The sequence below is a fragment of the Conger conger genome, chromosome 14 (assembly GCF_963514075.1).
Source record: "Conger conger chromosome 14, fConCon1.1, whole genome shotgun sequence".
Lineage (NCBI taxonomy): Eukaryota > Metazoa > Chordata > Actinopteri > Anguilliformes > Congridae > Conger > Conger conger.
In genome coordinates, this window is record NC_083773.1 from 33,747,237 (window position 1) to 33,762,059 (window position 14,823).

The 14,823-nt window shown below is 43.3% G+C and overlaps 1 protein-coding gene across 1 annotated transcript; it reads left to right on the forward strand.

Annotated features, from left to right (window-relative positions):
* The first annotated feature begins 1,762 nt into the window (after positions 1-1,762).
* renbp (renin binding protein) lies at positions 1,763-14,609 on the forward strand. Its single transcript, XM_061219886.1, has 11 exons — positions 1,763-1,924; positions 3,774-3,879; positions 3,983-4,058; positions 4,760-4,835; positions 5,781-5,959; positions 6,341-6,565; positions 7,998-8,079; positions 9,264-9,439; positions 10,102-10,233; positions 11,297-11,384; positions 11,888-14,609. The coding sequence occupies exons 2-11, from the start codon at positions 3,779-3,781 to the stop codon at positions 11,965-11,967; spliced, it is 1,215 nt and encodes a 404-aa protein (XP_061075870.1). The 5' UTR covers positions 1,763-1,924; positions 3,774-3,778; the 3' UTR covers positions 11,968-14,609.
* Positions 14,610-14,823: the final 214 nt, after the last annotated feature.

The following is a 14,823-nucleotide window of genomic DNA, read 5'->3' on the forward strand; positions in this document are numbered from 1 at the left end:
CCCAACACTGCCTGTCAGTCATTTTCTCTGATGAAACGACAATTATATTTATCAGGGATAGTGCACATGAATCAAAATTTTCAGTTTCCACATCAATGTAAATGTGCTGGAGTTAGCTGATGAGCTCATTTTCATCTGCAGTTCCTAACCTGCAGGTGTTTGGACTGTGGGAGGAAACCGGGGGTACCCGGGGGAAACCCACTCAGACACGGTGGAGAACATGCAAACTCCACACAGAAACCCAGGACCTTCTTGTTGTGCGGCAACAGTGCGACCTACTGAGCCACCGTGCCACACATGCTTTGGCATTGCAGCAACTTTCTAGCTGTTGTGCTGACACAATTGTGTACTTGCAGAGAATTGTGTGGATAGGAACAAATGAAAAAAACTGACAGGAACAGACAGGAAAAAATGAAAAAACTTCCCTATCGCCTGGTCTGGAACAGACTCACGTGTGAGGCATGAAAAATTTAATCTTGTGTATTTTGCAGATACAGTATGTATTAATGATAATGTATTGGTGATAATGTACTGAATGTTAAGATTTTATACCACTTGTTACATTAATTGGTTGCAGTGGTGTGACATTGTTTTTTGAAGCAGCATGTGAACTCCAACAATTGCCACAAAAACATAACTCACTGGATCTCTCAGGGAATTGGGTGTGGGACTCGATTCAGCTGTAAATTATGCTGATAAAGTATGGAACACATTTGTTGGCTAAATGGCTTTCAAGTCATCAAGTGTCCAAGGTATCAAACCGGCCTCAAACAGCTGTGCTGCTATACAGTAGATATCTCAAGGGTTGTTTCTCCTGAATAACTCTTCCATTGAGTTCAACATTAGAAAATTAGTCCAGAGAAATGTCCCCTGTAGTATCTACAGCATATCTGGCAGCAGCAGGATGATTTGAGGCTCGTCTGTTACCTTGATGACACACACTTAAAGAATGTGTATCACACTATCCCATGATGGTGCTCTGCCTCCTGGAGCAGCTGACCGACGGCCGCCCGCAGCTGGGAGAGAAGTACCGGGAGCTGGGGGCCTGGTGTGTGCAGGAGATCCTACAGCATGTGCAGGTGTGGAGGAGTCTAAAACATGCCAATGAAGCTTGTAATGGGCATTTCTGTGTTGGATAAAGCCTTAATTCCATAATATTTTATTTGATTGAGTATGTTCTGGCTGTGTGCCATCTCTGTGCGCCACTGTATGCCTGTGTATAGAATGTGTGTGTGTGTGTGTGTGTGTGTGTGTCTGGCTGGCTGTGTCTGTGCTTATTTGAGGCAATGTGTGAGTTAGTGCACATTGACAGCACAATCTATGCTAATCACAGTCGATCAACCTGATATGACTGATTAGCTCTGACGAAAGTTTCCTGAGAGGTAACATAACCAAGTAACATGTTTTCCATGTAAAAGGCAAATAATCCAACTGACTTAATCCACAATTTGACTGAAGCATCTGGAACGATCACATGTACAGGGTTTACATTCCAGACAAGCAATAGAAAATGTGCAAACTTCTTCTCAAACATTTCAGTTACTGACATTCTAAGTGTTGAATTTAGTTTTGTAATTTGTTTCATCTACTTGTACTGTATGTGTAACGTATCCATCACATTTTTTTTGTCTTTCTTTTGTTGTTCTATATTTTCATCCGTCCATTGGAGAGAAAAAAAACTTCCTTCTACCTTCACGTGACCAAGAGCCGCGCAGCATGTGATCCACGCACGAAGCTGTTGCTGCTGCAAGATCCCCTCCAGTCATATGATCCAGCGCTCAATCTGAAGCTGCTTCTCAGGGTTGTATGCTGTTTGCTTCTGGGTTGGGTAACGTTATCCAGATCGGTGAAACACTGTGCTAACGGATCGGGCCGCTCTGAATCCTTTGAAAGGCAAAACGTTATAATATAGTGGACCTGAAAAGTAAGTAACTTGTCTGATTGTTCTGCGCTTGGACATGTTATTGTTAAGGACATCAGTCTAATTACACAACTTGTATGCATCTTTGTAAATTATGCGGCGAAATGATTTACTTTACCTAGTAGCTATTCGTGTCCTAAAAGTGTAGTCAGGTTAATCGCTCAAGCAGTTTATCTAACGCGGTTAGCTTTCTTGCGGCGAGTTGTGAGTGAGATTCAAACCGCTCTCGGACTCTGCTTATAGCCGCAAGTTAAAAATAACTAGTCTATTGCACATGATGGCAGTCTAACATTCGCAAGTTTGAACCCTCCGAAAAGCTTTTGTTTTTATAAATCAGTCCGTTTATAAACCGAACCATTTCACGTTATTGACCAATGACAGGGCTACAATTTTAGCCCAGGCTTGTGAGTGCCAGAGTCTCGGTTCACCACAAATACAGTGCCCTCCATGACGTTTGGGACAAAGACCCATCATTTATTTGCCTCAGTAAGTTACTACCTCTGAAAGACATGCTCAGTTGGGTTCAGATCGGTGACTGACTTGGCCACTGAAGAATGTACATTTTTTTAGCTTTGAAAAACACCTTTTTTGCTTTAGCAGTGTATTTGGGATCATTGTCTTGATGTAGAATGAACTGCTGGCCAATGAGTTTTGAGGCATTTGCTTGAATTTGAGCAGATAAAATGTGTCTATACACTTCAGAATTAGTTTCGCTCCTACCATCAGCAGTCATATCATCAATGAAGATAAGTGATACCTTCGGCGGCCATACATGCCCAGGCAATAACATCCCCACCACCGTGTTTCACAGATGAGGTGGTATGCTTTGCATCTTGGGCAGTTCCTTCTCTCCTCCATACTTTGCTCTTGTTATCACTCTGATATAAGTTCATCTTTGTCTCATCTGTGCACAAGACATTATGGTGCCCTGTGTATAAACACAGCTGTAATTTCTCCATGGTGAAATCAAAATGTATAAAAATACCCTTTAATAAACTCTGAGAATGTGCACTTTAACCTGTGTGAATTGTGTGATTCCAAATCTAAATGACCATTGCATGGGCATTGATTTCCCCACTTTTAATTAAAGATATATAAAACATAGCTTGCATTCTTAGGTATACAAGCATCTAATGCCATAAAACACTTTTTTAGAAAATGTGAGGCATGCTTATAGATTACTTCAACAGTATTAAAAAATACTAATATTTGCAGCTATGGTGAATGTGTGGAATCTGAAGGATACCCAGGCTATATATTTGTGCATTTATGTCATGCTGAAAAAGACACATTTAATTTCTATTTATGTGAAAACAGAACCACCTAAATGGCTTTCTGACATGGAAGTACTAGCTGTTTTGAATTGGATTGAGGGCCACTGTACTACTGAAGGACATAGTGGGCTAAATTGAAAAGGATTCATGAATGCCATTACCATCCTATTGGACTGCAATTTCCTCAGTGCAAATTGGTTTTGCAACAATGCATGATACAAAAGGAATTGTACAGCCTTGAATGACAGGGCCTTGAATAGTAATCATTTTGGCAAGAAGGCATTTTAATATATGACTTCAAAGATTTTGGCCACTTCAGGCATGGCACATTAGATTGGTGTGTAAAGGTCATTTTGCTTCTTGCTAGGTGCTGCTTTTTGTGTCAGAACACCTAGTTGTTGTTTTTTAAAATAAATTGGTAGGGTACTTTGTGTAGATTCTTCTTGTGTGTTTCTTTGTTATTTGGAAGCATACTGCAATTTAGGGGTGGAATATTTGCATGGACCCCCACCATGCACAGTATTTAGAAACGTAACCCTTCAGAATTCACATTTTCATGCTCAACCTGTGTTTCTCAGGAAAGATGACCGCTGAGAAACTGGGGCGTTTTCGAGAGAGAATCAGAACCGAACTGGATCAAGTTGTGGAATTTTGGCTGAAATATTCTCATGACAAAGAATTTGGGTACATTTGTAATCTTGATAGGTTATTATTGAAATGTTCATATGCACATTGTTACATCATAAGTACATTATAATGTGGGTGCCACCTCTCTTGTTTTTCACAGTGGTTTCTTTACTTGCATTGGAAAGGATGGGAAAGTGTATGATGAGCTGAAATATGTCTGGTTGCAGGGCAGACAGGTAAAAACTGTCCACTTTTGGGTTGATTTGTTTTTTCGCTGCACATGTAGGGTATAGCATTAAATTATATTGTCAGTTAAGCAGAAGATCTTTTCCAGACTCACTTCCAGTGTAAGAGTTTTTCTTACTCCATCATTCACACTGCTAGTTCCTGTGATGTGTGTGAATGATGCAGTGCTGTGTATGATGATGCTGCGCCTTTTGCAAATTAAGTACATCTGACTGTGCATGGAGTGCTGATTGTGTGAATGATGTAGTGCTGATGGTGTGCATCAAGTAGTGTTGATTGTGTGCATGATGTAGTGCTGATTGTGTGAATGATGGAGTTCTGATTGTGTGCATGGTGTAGTGCTGATTGTGTGAATGATGGGGTTCTGATTGTGTGAATGATGGAGTGCTCATTGTGTTAATCATGTAGTGCTCATTGTCTGAATGATGGAGTGCTCATTGTGGTAATGATGTAGTGCTCATTGTGTGAATGATGTAGTGCTCATTGTGTGAATGATGGAGTGCTCATTGTGTTAATGATGGAGTGCTGATTGTGTGAATGATGGAGTGCTGAGCATGATTGAGGAGGGTGTGATGCTGTACTGAGTGCAAGTATTGCACTGCTTCTGTGTGCATCCAATATGGTGCCCTGTGTGATTGGTGCCCTGTCAAACGTGTGTGGTGCAGTGATTCAGGACTTGTGCTCACTGCAGGTGTGGATGTACTGTCGGTTGTACAGGACAATGGAGCGATTTCGCAGGCCTGAAATTCTAGAAGCTGCCATCTCAGGTTGGTGGAAGGGGGCATTACATTGATATTCATGGTAGAGTATATGGACTGTAGACTCTTGGATCTGTCTGTCAATGATGAAAACTTGGCATATGAACCTGCTGTACATGTGAGAAATGAACGACAAACAAATGAATGTTTGAAAAATGTACAGCAGTCTACAAATGGTGCCCTTTAGAAAGGATGAAAGAGGTGCAGTTTGCCATGAAAAGGAGAAGTAGTCACCTTGAGTGATTCAGTTATAAAATCCATCTGGCAGAGGAGATGAAGTGGATGGCAGTCAGAGTGCTTGAGTCTCAACACCTGGCTTGGGTTTGTAGTTATGGCCTCCCCTGTATAATATAGGGGGCTTTTACATTAGCGGCACAGCTTTGAGTGACTTGGACTGTGGCCGATCTGCAAATTGGATTTTGTTTTACAACGGCATAACTCAGGGTGACCTTCACCATGTTTACTGGGCGGTGGAATTGTCTCTTTATTTCCGTTGTTCAAACGAAATGCATGAAAGGAAGAGAGGGAAAAGGAAACGAAACTCGGAACGGATGACAGGGTCTGAAACTGAGTGAATGAATCAGCACATTTCATATCCATCACTATATTTATGCACTAGTTCACACTTCTCTTTATGTTCAGATAAAATGTTCCTGATTCTGATTCCATCCCGGTTGACTCCTTACGTGACGTCCTTAAGAGCAGATTTCTTGGTCTTTGGTGAAATGGGTAGTGTTTCCAGCACATGGTCACCTCACTGTATTCATAAAGCCTGACGATTAACCAGCTTTGTTGCTGTGGATTCAGAAATGTCTCTGAGACTCTACTACTAGAGTTGCCTGCCTCAGACCATCTTTCTTCTTCCTGTCAGTTGCTACATTTTGATCATTTCACAAACAGTGCCCCACAGGGCACAGGCTGGCAACAGTGATAATGTTTTTTCTTGCTGTGCAGGAGGGGAGTTCTTGCAAAAATTTGCTTGGGTGCCCTCTGCTGGCAGCTCAGGGAAGTGCGCTTTCTGCCTGTCCAGAGATGGCCGGGCAGTGAAAGTGCAGAGGACTATCTTCAGTGAATGCTTTTATGTCATGGCCCTGGATGAACTGTCTCGTGTCACTGGGGACCAGGGGATGCAGGTAAAATGGCTCAAAATTTTGTATTTATTTATATATCTCCACCTACTGAGCACTTTATTTGGAACATTTTTACTTTATTACTCCTACTTATTAATGAGAGACCTCAGAGGAGAATGGCCAGACTGGTCAAAGCTGACAGGAAGGTGACTAACGTAAATAATCACACATTACAACAGTGGTATGCAGCAGAGCGTCTCTGAACACATAACACATCATAACAGTAAGTGGATAGGCTACAGCAGTAGAAAAAGTAAGCCTAATAAATACCTAATAAAGTGCTCACTGAGTATATAAAGTACCAGCCAGCCAACCAACCAACCGCCACACCCAGGTTGTGAGCCCTTTCCTATTGTGACCCCCTGCCTGGCCGTGTGTTTGCAGACGGAGGCTGAGCGGGTGATGGGGCTGTTGGTCGGCTGGGCGAGGGGGGACTCGGCAGGGCTGGGCCGGCCGGAGCTTGCAGGGGACGCCCCCGTGAACAGCATGGCTGTTCCCATGATGGTGCTCTGCCTCCTGGAGCAGCTGACCGACGGCCGCCCGCAGCTGGGAGAGAAGTACCGGGAGCTGGGGGCCTGGTGTGTGCAGGAGATCCTACAGCATGTGCAGGTGTGGAGGAGTCTAAAACATGCCAATGAAGCTTGTAATGGGCATTTCTGTGTTGGATAAAGCCTTAATTCCATAATATTTTATTTGATTGAGTATGTTCTGGCTGTGTGCCATCTCTGTGCGCCACTGTATGCTTGTGTATAGAATGTGTGTGTGTGTGTGTGTGTGTGTGTGTGGCTGGCTGTGTCTGTGCTTATTTGAGGCAATGTGTGAGTTAGTGCACAACTGTGTCTTGTGCAAGCCCATGTGTGCACCAGACCTTGGTCAAATACGTGTTTCAGATTCAAATGGTTTTCTGTGCTCTATTGATCTTGCCTGGTGCAGTTGAGCGAACCAGGGGGACCAGAAGGCGAGGTTTGCATTTTTTGTGAGGTTCCAATACACTGACAAGCTCAGTATTTGAATCCAAAAAAATTACATATTTGACCCAGGTCAGGCATTCACATGTTTGTGTCTGTGCATGTCTCTGTGTTTGAGAGTGTGCCAGGCTATTTGTGTGTGTGTGTGTGTGTGTGTGTGTGTGTGTGTGTGTGTGTGTGTGTGTGTGTTTGTGAGTGGGAATACATCTGTAGTCTGTGTCTATTATGCAAGCCTATTTGTGTGTGTGTGTGTGTGTGTGTGTGTGCGCGCTTATGCATGCGTGCAAAGGGGAGAGAGTGTGAGTGTGTTACAGATGAGCGATCAATCTATGGGCTGGAAATCTCTCCCTGCATCAATCTATCCCTGTTACTGGAAGGGTGGGGGTGGGGGGGTCGTGGGGTTGGGGGGGGATTGCTGCAGTGCAGATGTAATGAGTAGTGGCGGGTTTGGGGGAGGGTGGAGGCCATGAGAGGAACGCACTCTACTAAGGGGGGGGGGGGCAGGCTCGTTCAATTACAATTTCCCTCTCTCTGCCAAGTAATTCATTTCAGAAGCAATTACCGGGCTGGCTCCAGCGTGCTGGCTGGCCGTTTTCATTCTAACTGAAATAAATGAGCTGTCAGTGTGGTGCAGTGTGGAGGGGGGAGGGGAGAGACAGCCAGGAATCTCCTGCATTACTCACCCAGGCCCACTGGCCAGGACACTGAAGGCAGGCGGCCTGGACACTCACTGACCCCTCGCACATCCTTTCCCAGCAGCAGTGCACAAGCACACGCTCGCCTCCTGTACCTCTGAAGGCACTGAGTGTGTGACATTGAGTCAACTTTGAGCCCACTGTGAAAATCTTTGCTTTAAAGACCAGGTTGTTTTTAAGGGAGGGAATCCTTTTGTGTGTTGTCGTTATGGTGTTTATTAGGGAGGGAAATAAATGGGTGCATCAGGGACTGCTGTTTAAATCTTGTTCTTGTTTTTGCCAAGAGAGAGGGGGATGGGGGGGTCTGCTGTTAAACGCGCTCTTGTTTTTGCACAGAGTGCAAACTCCTATTGAAAGGTGTTGTCGTTTTTTTCACAGAGAGGGGGGACCGCCATTTTGGAGAATGTCTCGAAGGAGGGGAAGGAACTGCCTGGTTGCCAGGGGCGACTCCAGAACCCAGGTGACACGATGTCAATAAAAAGCCGTTCTGTTCTGTTCTACCTGTTGTTTTTGTTCCTCCTCCTCCAGCTTGTGTGCGTAGACACCCTTCTTCACAAATGAAGGCTCAATGCCTCACCTCTCTAGCTGGTTCAGATATTTTGAATGGTATTAGTTTTCTTTTAACCCTTGTTCCCAAATAACCCCAAATAAACCTAAAATATATAAATAAATACATAAATAAACAAGTGTAGTCATGTACGTGACCAATTACACTTCTCTGGCCCTGTGTTGCAATTATTTTCAATTGCTCAGCCCATCCCCAGCTCTCCCACACATTGAAACAAACCTCTCTGTATACATGCACGCACACACACACACAAAATGCTCCCTACTGGGAGGAGTGCATATGAGACACTGCACTTACTATGCATTTGCACATGCCTTCCTTTAAACCTTCCTTCTCACACACCTTTCATTCATTCATTCATTCATTCATTCATTATCCTAACCCGCTTATCCTGAACAGGGTAGCAGGGGGGCTGGAGCCTATCCCAGCATACATTGGGCGAAAGGCAGGAATACACCCTGGACGGGTCGCCAGTCCATCGCAGGGCACACACACCATTCACTCACACACTCATACCTATGGGCAATTTAGACTCTCCAATCAGCCTAACCTGCATGTCTTTGGACTGTGGGAGGAAACCGGAGTACCTGGAGGAAACCCACGCAGACACGGGGGAGAACATGCAAATTCCGCACAGAGAGGCCCCGCCTGACGGGGATTCGAACCCAGGACCTTGCTGTGAGGTGGCAGTGCTACCCACTTCACCATCCGTGCCGCCCCCACACACCTTTCAATACTATTAAATACTACTAAAACCTGCCATTACATTGGCGGCATTCAAGCCTGTTCTACACAAGAAGCATTTATTTTACCATTGTGTGGCAGGGTTAAAGGCAGAGCAGCCATTTTGACTGTGTGCTTCAGCAGTGAGTCTGCGCAAAATGCAAAGCTTAACGGCAGGTTTGCTCAGGTTCAAAACATACTCTCTGCACAACCTGCTGAGCCTCTGTGGACCTGAGCATTTACTGCTTACAATTCACACAACACCGGAGTGCTCCAGGTGGTTCCTTCCTAATGGCACCTTTTTTCCGGAGGTTTCCTCCACGGTTTCTCACGGTGTGGGTGTGGTTCTCCAGGCCACGCTCTGGAGGCGGGCTGGTTCCTGCTGCAGTATGCCACGGGCCACGGGGAGCGGGAGCTGCAGAGGGTGGCGGTGGAGACGTTCATGGAGCTGCCCTTCCGCACGGGCTGGGACCCGCAGCACAGAGGCCTCTTCTACTTCCTGGACGTGGACGGGCACTGCCCCACGCAGGTAAATGGCTGGCGTTTATATAGCGCTTTTATAGCTGTACAACTAATGCTTCTCATTCACCCATTCATACTGACACTCGCACGCCAAAGGCAATTAGCTGCCATGCAAGACACCAACCAGCTCGTCAGGAGCATTTAGGGGTTAGGTGTCTTGCTCAGGAAACTTCGCCATGTCCCAGGTTGGGATAGAATCAGCAACCCTCCGACTGCCAGAAGACTGCTCTTAGCGCCTGAGCCAATGTCGCCCCAGAGCTGTACTGTAAGATGTGCCTGCTCTCTCAGTCTCTCAATCTCACCCCACTTTCTCAGTCCCACAACCTAAGAGTGTGATGGTTCAGGTTCCTGCAGCTGGAGTGGAGTCGGAAGCTGTGAGTGAGTGAGTGAGTGAGTGAGTGAGTGAGTGAGTGAGTGAGTGAGTGAGTGAGTGAGTGAGTGAGTGAGTGAGTGAGTGAGTGAGTGAGTGAGTGAGTGAGTGAGTGAGTGAGTGAGTGAGTGAGTGAGTGAGTGAGTGAGTGAGTGAGTGAGTGAGTAGCTCTAGGTGTTGATGTGTGTGTGCGTGCGTTTGTGAAGCTCTAGGTGTTGATGTGTGTGTGCGTTTGTGAAGCTCTAGGTGTTGATGTGTGTAGGTATGTATGTGTGTGTGTGTGTGTGTGTTCCCTGCAGTTGGAGTGGAGCATGAAGCTCTGGTGGCCTCACTGTGAGGCTCTGATTGCCTTCCTGATGGCCTATGCACAGCACAAGGAGCCCGCCCTGCTGGACAGGTTCACTCAGGTGTACGACTACACGTTCAGTCATGTGAGTAATCACAGTGCTGTTGATGATGATACTCGTTGCACACTGCGTTCATATAGTGCCTTTCACCTGATTATGTCAACACTCTATACAACAAAGTGGGGAAACTTCACCACCACCACCACCACCAGTGTGTAGCTTCCTGCCAGGGTGATGCAGACTAATCAGCCAACATCAGCTGAGGTGGAGAGAGATGGAGAGGGGATTATGAGCCAGTTAAACTAACAGTACCCCAAAGGGGGGTGGAAGCAGGGGACTCCCCTACTTTCTCACCACAAATCCCACAGTAGGATGTATACCAAAGGAGATAAGACTTGACATAATCTTCTTTAAGATTAGCTGTGTAAGTGTACCCGATAATTGCCATATTATAACAAGCATGGTAGCACTATCAAATAAAGTGAGACCAAGAATATTTAAACATTTTAGTTCTTTCAATCCACTGGTAATGAGAGGTTCATTTTTTTGTATATTGCTTTTAAGACTAAATTGTTTGCTGGCTGGAGTCAAACTATTTTTCTTTAGAAAAGTGTCATACTTTGCTAGCTAGCACGCCAGCCAAAACCCGATTGTAGAATTATTATTATTTTTTTATGCCATTGTAGCTTTTTGGCTTACATCAGCACTCTAAATAAAGTATTTATCCCACTGGAAACTCCATACCAAATAGTTGATCAGATTTGCTTAAAATGTCTCCATTTCATGTAAGATCATTAAAGAAATGTCCATATATTCTGGACACAAATTATGTGCTTGCTGTACTTGGATTTTGCAAGGTGTTAATGGCTCCTATATTAAGCAATTATCAAACCGAGTTCTCCCTTTGGCCTTGGTGCACTGCCTCAATATCTCTCTCCGCTGTGTCCCATTAGAAATTATCACATTCAAAACTGCAATTAATTCTGACTGGTCAGGGGAAAATACATCTAAAATAGCCTTTGGAATAAATACCTGCGTATAAAATGCTTCACTGTTGGATATTTGAAAAGGGCTCAGGTCTTGGCTGAAATGCCACTACCTCAGCATGTTTGTGATGATGGCGCTTCCGGTTCCTGTTTGTGGGCAGTTTCCTGATCCCGAGCACGGAGAGTGGTTTGGGTACCTGAGCCAGCAGGGCAGCGTGGTGCTGGACTTCAAAGGCGGGCCATTTAAAGGTGAGATCATGGGACCGTGTGGAACAGAGCTGATTGGCTGGTTATTCCTGGTCCCTGGGTAAAGGCATTAACATGTTAGAGTAGATTTAGAACGGGCTATCGAACACCGTCCATCATGGGTGTTCTGTCCTTGCAGACTGAAGCTAGACATGAAAAATGCAGACTGGGTGCTTCATTTTGTGATAATCCTGCCATCTGGCTTTGGTAACCCAAGCTGACTTCCTCACTCTAGAGAGTGATGCAAAGCCACAGATAGAACCCTCTGATATTTGTATTTGTTTATTTCACAGGGATGTTGCCATCAAGCTTAATAGCATTTGTTTTTCCTGGGCACTAAAAAACAGAATACATGCACATAACATGTATTCTTGATCATATACCACATACACATGGAGCTCTTCTCTATTAAAATGTCGCCCAAAAAGCCCCTGCGTTAGCAAACTGTGTGATTAAACATCTGTAAATAAATGAAAAGGGTCATCTGATGTATCATTCTCTCCCAGGTTTTTTCCACGTGCCACGTTGCCTGTATATGTGTGAAAGACTCCTGGACGGCCTCATAGAACAGCCCTGCGATCCCTAAACACAAATCAGGTGTGGGAGTGGGAGGCCTTCGATTCTTCTGCTGTGCTCACACCTGCAGTGTTACCTGCACACCTGCAGGCTAACCGTTTAACCAGGGATTTCACAGACCCTTGGCTGTGCTGATCTCTCTTACTAGATGTGAACCCAAGACTGTTAACGCAGCCTTGTGTGTTAAAATTCTGGAATTTGAATTTCTAGAAATTTTGCCAAAAAACATTCCACCCTTCTAGTAAACATGCCCTTTGTGAGCCATCTGGAGAGAGTAGTGAGCAATGACTTTAAGGCAGTGGTCTCCAACCCTGGTCCTGGGGAGCTCCAGGGTCTGCTGGTTTTTGTTGTTACTCTGCATTTAATTAATCAATTAGAGGAATTTTAAGGTCAAAACAAGGATCAGGGTTGGAGACCACTGCTTTAAGGGCTTTCTGAATTGTAAAGGGAGATGTATTGCGGGAGGGTATTTAAAGGGAGGCCTTTGGCTGTTCTGGCCCTTACTGAGGTTGCTATATGTACTGAACAGTCCTGTAGGACAGCTGAAATACTGTTATTGTTTCAGAATCTGTCAATAATTATGTTAGGCTAGCTCATTAAAAATTAAAAATGCTTTAAACTTGTCTATAACGATGACATCTATCTTAACAGGTGCTCCAGGACCTGTAGAATTTTTCATACTTCAAAAAAACCATACCATACCATATTTAAAAATACATGGGATGAGATTTCCATTTTCATTTAAAAATTAAACCTTTGAATGCAATCTCCTTATATAATTACACATATCATACAATGAAATATTAAGTAAATGTGTTTATAGACAAGTATTTATACAGTCTAAAGCATTTTTAATCATTAAAGAACTGGTTTAAATGAAACAACTGGTTTTAATGTTGTGGCTGATCAGTGTATATCCACTTTATTTCTAAACAGACTGGGTGAATGTCTAAGATCCTGGCACACTAGCTTATTGGCTATATCCTGGGAAAGTGTGTGCATTCATATGCATGCCCAGAAGGGACCTATACAATTGCATTTATATTATATGTTTCATATGTACTTTGTGTTTTCTGCTTTCAACATATCCACGATTGTTAGAATTTCAAGATTTTTTGGCGTAAAAAAGGGAAGTAATCTAAAGAATACAGTCTGATCTGAAACCACTATATGCAGTAACAAGAGCAAATCAGGAGGGGGGCAAATACTTTTTGACTACATTATATAAATGATCATATGGACTTATCTTTCACTTTAAAAAAAAAAAAAAAAACAACCTGCAAAGATTTCTCTCTGGTCTGTTTTTTAAAATCATTTTGTAGTTTCACAAGGTCTTGATGAACAGTAAGGTGGAATAGATGTGGGTAAAAATCAAATCTGTATTTGCAAATATTTCCAATACACTAATGCAGAACATTCCTTTTGCTGTTGATTCACAAGGATAATCAGTGGGGTCTTGGATTAGCACTCTGTTCAGTCTCATCCACAAAGTAAGCACATTTTAATCCACAAGTGTTACAGATAAAGAGTGAAACTGGAGCCTGTTCCTCAGCCAGATAAAAAACCCAGAACAGCCCTTTTTTTCTTCAGTCCTTGTTCCTGATTTGGGAGCATCCAGGTTTTACTATGTGCAGTTATCCAGCTAACTGCTTTGTGGAGCGGGCCCCTGGTCATTCAATCAGAGCAGCCTTTCCAGTGACTTCAAATGTATTGACTGTATGTTGGGCGTTTGCCCAGATCTGGCTCACAGTTTAGTTTAGCTGTTCAGTATTCTGTGTGAGATCTTAGTCATAACCAGAGATGTGGATGTTGCTAAATGAAAGTACAGGGCAGTTTGAGTGTTACACTTTTGATTAAATTTCTATTTTCATCCATGTCTGGGCTAACCTGTCTGCACACAAGCGGGTTAATGTGTTTAATTATAGCACAGGATTCCAATTGTGCAAACACACACAACAATTTGCCTTTTATAGCCCGCTTTTAGTCTCTGTGATATGACAGATTTGATCTGCTATGTATGTCTCATCTATTATGCAAATGAAATCTGTAAATGCTGTGTGTCCTTGTCACTAGTGCACACCTCAAACAGCATCCAGGAGCTGCACTGTGATCTTACCTTAAACTGCAGAATGCAGATATCTATACAAGTATTTGTTATCTGGCAAAAGTGTAAAATTGTTAAAATGACGTCCAATTATTTTCAGGTGTTAAAATACAATATTTCATAGTATCGGTTGAGTTCAGGCAGTACAAATAAATATACCAATAACTAATACAAAAAACGTACACTTTAATGTTAACAAACCATAGCCTATTTTTTTGGTTTGACCTGATGAAGACTTTTGATGGATTTAAATGTTTTTTAATATTTGCAGTATTTTTTCAATAAAGGAATGTGTTTTATCTATATCTGCACATTGCATAACTTACAAGTTCAATTGTTACACATTGAAATGACAAAGGGAAGGCTCCAGAGCGAGCAGACACTCTTTCACAGACGCTTTCAAGTCGATCGCTTCCTTTAGTTCCTGCATGACTCCTTCATGGACAAGTTCATTATTTTCTTTCAAATCATAACTGGATATATAGATCTGTTCACTGTCTTTCACTTTGTATACAGGCCTACATTTTAAATAAACATAGTCCACCACACACACGGCTGTTTTTCTTTTTGCCAATACCCAATACAAACGGTAATCAGAATTTTTCAAGGGCAACATCCCTGCTAGCAGTTAAGTGTATGATTAAAAAAAACATTAAGTAGGCCTAATCGCTACATGGTTGAAATGCAGTTCATTTATTTGAAAAATAACCCATCTCTAGCTGTTGTGCATTTCTGTTTGCATTTGAGAGAAAACCCACAGTT

Bases quoted from the DNA above. Each gene is read 5' to 3' on its own strand.
- renbp (XM_061219886.1), top strand. From the start codon at position 3,779: ATGACCGCTGAGAAACTGGGGCGTTTTCGAGAGAGAATCAGAACCGAA. The intron at 4,059-4,759 runs GTAAAAACTGTC...TGCTCACTGCAG, and splicing joins TCTGGTTGCAGGGCAGACAG to GTGTGGATGTACTGTCGGTT. The intron at 6,566-7,997 runs GTGTGGAGGAGT...TTTTTTTCACAG, and splicing joins AGATCCTACAGCATGTGCAG to AGAGGGGGGACCGCCATTTT.